The 6,000-nt window shown below is 42.2% G+C and overlaps 1 protein-coding gene across 6 annotated transcripts in view; it reads left to right on the top strand.

Annotated features, from left to right (window-relative positions):
* Positions 1-447: 447 nt before the first annotated feature.
* The window catches only part of LOC139759573 (peroxisomal sarcosine oxidase-like), a 37,231-nt gene continuing 31,678 nt past the window's right edge, over positions 448-6,000 (top strand). For 5 of the 6 annotated variants that reach the window (XM_071681856.1, XM_071681852.1, XM_071681854.1 and 2 more), the window contains exons 1-2: positions 448-604; positions 3,548-3,654. In XM_071681856.1, coding sequence (XP_071537957.1) covers positions 595-604; positions 3,548-3,654 — 117 coding nt within the window. In that variant the 5' untranslated portion in view covers positions 448-594. The remainder of the gene's footprint in view (positions 605-3,547; positions 3,655-6,000) is intronic. The other variant, XM_071681855.1, reaches the window with a different exon arrangement.

Below are 6,000 nucleotides of genomic sequence, written 5' to 3'. Positions count from 1 at the left end.
GTCGTAATGATCATTTGACACACTGTGAGAAAGAACGATGTGTTTTGACAATCCTGCCTGTACTTATTGCTTCATTCGGCTTCAAGGTTAAGTTCCAAAGTATCCATCAAAAAATCTCTATGATATTGTTAGGGATATTAGTATCATAATATTACACTTAGAACTTAAAGAGGGTTTGCCTTAAGTTCATTACAGATATCTTAGCATGAACAATAGATATGTCATAATACTCTGTTTATACGAAAGATTTTCATTGAAGCAATTCTTCCTAATCAGGCAGAGATTACACACATCTCAACGAAACATAACGAAACCTTATTTATTCTGCCTAACTTTCGTACTTATTCTCCTTCATACTGTCATTGTTCTAAAGGCGTCGGAAAAATCTGAAAATTGATTATATTCTGAAGCAATTTGAATCTAGTGCGACATAAACACGAACGAGAAAGAACGAGTAAACATCTGACGGCGACACTCTTGGCAGGCTGCACGCTCTCGACGTGATGCGCTTCACAGTTCTCTGACGGAGGTCTACGAGGCTAACTGTTTTAAGTGACAGTAGCAATATCACTCATAACTACCAGGAGACTCATCATGTTGGAAGGTAAGGAAGTGGTGTGGAATAAGCCTTTCTCAGCTCACTCGGTTACCACTTGTTATTGCCTGATATTCACATGGGTCTTCACATTACTGTTGCATCTTATCTTTAACCTTGAGGAAGTGATAGGTGAATCTCCGGTTGTTTTTATTGTATATTTCATTCTCTTGTCCAATTTCTGTTATGTAGATTAGTGTGTAATCGAACCCGGGACACCTGTGCAACAGGCGGTTGCCATCCTTATGTCAGCGTCATTTAAATAAAAAGTTCGTATCTTTTCTATTCATATTTTGATACTGAATGAGATCAAACACAACACTGAACACCATAAAATGTGTAGTAATATCGTTGTATATTTTTTTTTTTGCATATGCTCATGTGTCACTCCCCACTCAGTTTGTTGCTCCCATTATCGACTAATTAGGTAGTAATTAGTTAATATCGACGAGTCAGATAATAGCACATAACTATGGTTATCCATTGATGTTTTTTTTAACGACTTTAGCAGGACGGCGCCGCCCTCAACCATGAGTCAGGTCATCACAGGTCAGATTAACAAAACCCCACTGCCCTACGTAGAGTCGTGCTCATGGGTCGCACTATTGTGTTCAAGGAGAACTATTTTGAGAACGTTTCCAAGACTTAACTACGAGAGTCGTTGTATCACAACGTTGTATCACAAATGTTGTTTATTTTGAACCAACGGATAAGATCCGTTACCAAGACCACAGTGCATCACATAACCTACCGGGAAAACGATGTTTCATATACCCTACCGGGAGCACGGTGCGTCACATACCTAACCGGGAGCACGGTGCGTCACATACCTAACCGAGAGCACGGTGTGTCACATAACTTAACGGGAACACGATGCGTCACATACCCAACTGTAGCATGGTGAGCCTCATAACCTACTGGGAGAACGATGCGTCACATACTCGACCGGCTGCATGATGCGTCACATACATTACCGGGAGAACGGTGCATCACATACATTACCGGGAGTCCAGTGCTTCACATACGTTACTGGGAATACGTTCCTTCACACGCGCTACTGAGAGCTTGGCGCTTCACATACGCTGCTGGGAGCATGTTCTTTCACGTAATCCTGACTCGGCTGTTCCAAACAATTGAAAGAGGATTTTAAACCTCTGCTTGGCTAACCTGTGTTTTGCACACCATTAACCTGGATGATGTAGCAACATTGAACACACTAGCGCCGTATCTACACAGATCCCTAATGTAAGACTGATGAAGGACGGGATAAATCAATCGAGTTGCGTTAAAAATACAGTAACAGGCGATGGGCGTTGAGTGTTGCCATGCAGTCGCGTCCAACAGTCAATAGGCGGTGGAGTTGCTATGCCCTCGGGTTGAACATACAACAGGTAGTGTGGTTGCTCCTGTGCCCACATTTTGAACAGACAACAGGTAGGGAGGGTGCTCTTACGACAGTTGAACGTCCGAAGTCCAGGTAAGTATCTGAAGTCCCATTATCACCTAAGTCACGGTACACGCCTGAAATCCTAGTGCGTACCTGGTCGACGCCGTAACAAGACTTCTGTGTTTGCTTGTCCAAACAAAGGACTCCTCGGAATTACGTTAATCGGGCACCTCCCAGGACTTTTGTCCATTTAATGAACTCACGAAACTAGATTCAGCCAAACCAAAATCTACAAGAATTGATCAGAAACGAGTATCAAAGAAACTTGTTTTTCTGCGTACCTTGAATTCGTCTCTATCACAGTGTCTTTGTTTTGCCTGGATCGTGTGAAGAGTAAATGTCTGAATATTTACGATTCTGCTATCTTGTCTCCGGTGGCATTACTTAGAAAAGACAGTTGTGTTCCATCGTTGTAGCCTGCAGTAACACTTAAATACAGCTGTGGTATGATTTAGAAAAACTTAGACATAGCCAGTGGTTATCTATAGATCTAGCCAGTACTATTCCTTCAACATAGCCAGTGGTAATACTTGAATATAGACAGTGGTGTTACTTAGATGTAGCCAATGATGATGCCAATGCCAGCCAGTGGTGACGCCACTGCCAGCATTAATGTAGTCCGTTCTGTCTTCAGTTAATCTGGCTGGAATGTATTCCATCCCATTAGGGAAGGGATAAGCTTGGCTCACAAAAGGGTCATAGGTAAACTCTGGACTGCAACATCGTCTGTAGCTTCTTGAGTACGATAATACTTGAGGACGAAGATACTACTCTTGAACACAATGGAGCACGACGTTACAACTCTCGACCACGATGGCATGACCCCTAGGTATCATAGGGTGATTTATGACCTGACCTTTATGAGTCAGAAAGAGGCACGGTCATTACCAGTGCTAGTGAGCTGTATGGCCAGTAACAGTTAATAACATAAAGTCTAAACTGTAGCAGTCTCAGAAACGTGTGTATTAAGGTCAGCTCTGAGTGAAGGAGATACTCTAGGAATATATTTTGTTATACTATTAACATCAATCCTTGAACTCACTGCCGATTTAACATTTTCATCTTCGATGATGGAATCATCTGTTCGTAGTGGGACAGTTATCTGACTTAGTAAGAAATTACATGGTGTCCTATGTATGTTGCTGGAAGTGACTCAGTTCCTATGTATGTTGCTGGAAATGACCTAGCTCCCATGTACGTTGCTAGAAGTGTCCCAGTTCCTATGTTTGTTGCTGGAAGCGACCCAATTCCTATGTTCTTCGCTGAAACTGACACAGTTCCAATGTTCGTTGCTGGAAGTGACCCAGTTCCTATGTATGTTGCTGGAAGTAACTCAGTTCCTGTGTTTGTATTTACCTCATCGAACAGTACTATGGGAGTTCTTACATTGGTGGGATCCTTCGAGAATTCGTCAGTCTTTTTAATGAACGTAAACTGCCGGCATTTGCCGTCTCCTTACGTAGCCTATTCCAATTAACCATCCCACCACATTTATCCCACAACAGCAGCAATGTTGGAAGCGGACGTGGTGGTGGTAGGCGCTGGGGTGTACGGGTCCAGTGCTGCCCTCTTCCTGGCGCGGGCTGGTCGCAGAACCATCTTGCTAGAGCAGGTAGGGTGCTGTCCTCACCATCCCATGACCATATACTGGAACCCAGAGGCTAGCCATATACACTACCCCACTCACAATGAGTCTGGTGCATTACTCACCTTCATTCACCAGGTACAGTTACCTCTTCTGTAGTTATCAGGTACAGTAGCTTGAAGCATAGAGTAGGTATAGCATTATCCTTCTCCAGTCACCAGGCAAAGTACCTAGATCCAGTGCCCTCCTTAATTTTCCAAGAACACTGTTAAACCGTCCCTTCAGAGTGTTATCTAAAATACGGTAACATTACAGTTGTTCATATCGCACTAAAAAGTTGCTGAAAATACGGTAACATAACAGAGAAATGATACACTACTGTTGTTCATACAACAGATAAAGGTATCAAGCAAGCTTTGGAGTCATCATAGAACATGTGATGCCCTGGTCTTGGCCATGGTCAGTGGTGAGTAAACAAATTACTATGTTGAAAAAAGTATTAATCTCGGTTTGCAAATCATTTCACAACTCTGACCTGAAATTGTTGCACATGACGTGTAATAAGCAATTTTTAATTCGTGTACTACTTTTAATTTTACGGCTATACACACACACACACACACACACACACACACACACACACACAGGTATAACAACACCCAATGGGAGTGCAGTATTTCACTAAAGTCATGTACAAACACACTGGCATTTGTTTTACTCCAGCGGGAGGGACTGGCCTCACTGACACTAGAACTGGTCTCCAACCCAACAGCCATGTAAATCATTTATCATTCAACGTCATCAATCATTCATATTTTCATTGGAAAAATTAGGTCTCCACCTTCATTAGTATTTTGGATCCTTCTTTTTTCTTTCAAACTATTCGCCATTTCCCGCATTAGCGAGGTAGCGTTAAGAACAGAGGACTGGGCCTTGAGGGAATACCCTCACCTGGCCCAATTCTCTGTTCCTTCTTTTGGAAAATTAAAAAAAAAAAAAAAAAAAAAAAATTCTCCCACCTACGTTTTAATTTACAGTGAGTCTCGACCATTTGGTTAGCAGATGATCAGAAACATACTCACGTCATTTATTTTCCTGATGAAAAATAAGATCCTGCAAGAAATCTACCCTCAAAAAAATGTAATCAAAAGGTTATGCCTTTTGTACGATAGAATATATTCAATAGAAAATTACCAACAACCTCTTTGCTGGGTATACATTACTAAGTTGAATTTCCCAGCAACGAAAAACCATCGTAAACATACAGTGAAGAAAAAGACCTGCCAATGTATGTGCATAATTGATTTCTTCTGAAAACATCAACCTCAGGAACTGAATTGAAGTTAGAATTGTGGTTGTTTGTTTTCTTGTGACTGGGAGGAACCGGTCGCTCTTGTGGCTCGAAGGAATTATTGCCCTTGTAACTGAGAGAGGTTGACCTTCGAAAAAAAAAAGTTGGAGGGAAGCTGGAGTGTCAAATTCCGACCCTAACTGGAGTATAAAGGTGTCTTTTATGCGGGATACAAAGCACCATTGTGACTATAACACTGCAGCATACAGATCACCACTCTCCCTGTAACACTGCAGCATACAGAACACCACTCTCCTTGTAACACTGCAGCATACAGAGCACCACTCTCCTTGTAATACTGCAGCATACAGAACACCACTCTCCCTGTAGCACTGCAGCATACAGAGCACCACTCTCCCTCTAACACTGCAGCATACAGAGCACCAATCTCCCTGTAACCCTGCAGCATACAGAACACTCTCCCTGTTACACTGCAGGATACAGAGCATTACTGTCCCTGTATCACTACAGCATACAGAATACCACTCTCCCTGTAACACTGCAGCATACAGAACAACGCTGTCTTTTTGATACTCTATTGTGCTCCTGGATAACATGCAAACAAATGACGATCAGTCCGACGCTCGAATCCATATATATATATGAAGAACTTTACTCAATAGTCCCAGTGATATCCAGAAGTATATAGGATTTCGCTAAATAAAGATTGCAAAGGCATTAAGGTGTCATATATGGCACAGAGCGAGATTAAATCCACCCATACACGTGCAGCCCTGAAGCTGCAGGGGCTCGACTTAAGGGGTCCTGGGGTTGTATAATAGAATATCATTTAGATTTAATTCTGTAACCCCAGAACTCCTTTTTCGGGGCTCCTGCAGCTTCAAGGCCGCGATACAATCATCAGCATGGAAGGGATGGACTCCTTTGGACTGAAGAGCCACCTTTGGTAAAGCTGTCTCAATGAGAGTACAGTCTCGTCAAAGAAGTTATACAGACATACATACATAAACAGATATTAAGTTATATTCGCCATAGATATGTTACTCCCACTTTCCAAGCTA

The sequence above is a fragment of the Panulirus ornatus genome, chromosome 33 (assembly GCF_036320965.1).
Source record: "Panulirus ornatus isolate Po-2019 chromosome 33, ASM3632096v1, whole genome shotgun sequence".
Taxonomy (NCBI): Eukaryota; Metazoa; Arthropoda; class Malacostraca; order Decapoda; family Palinuridae; genus Panulirus; species Panulirus ornatus.
The sequence above is the reverse complement of the archived record's forward strand: the minus strand, read 5'-3'. Positions and strand labels throughout refer to the sequence as shown.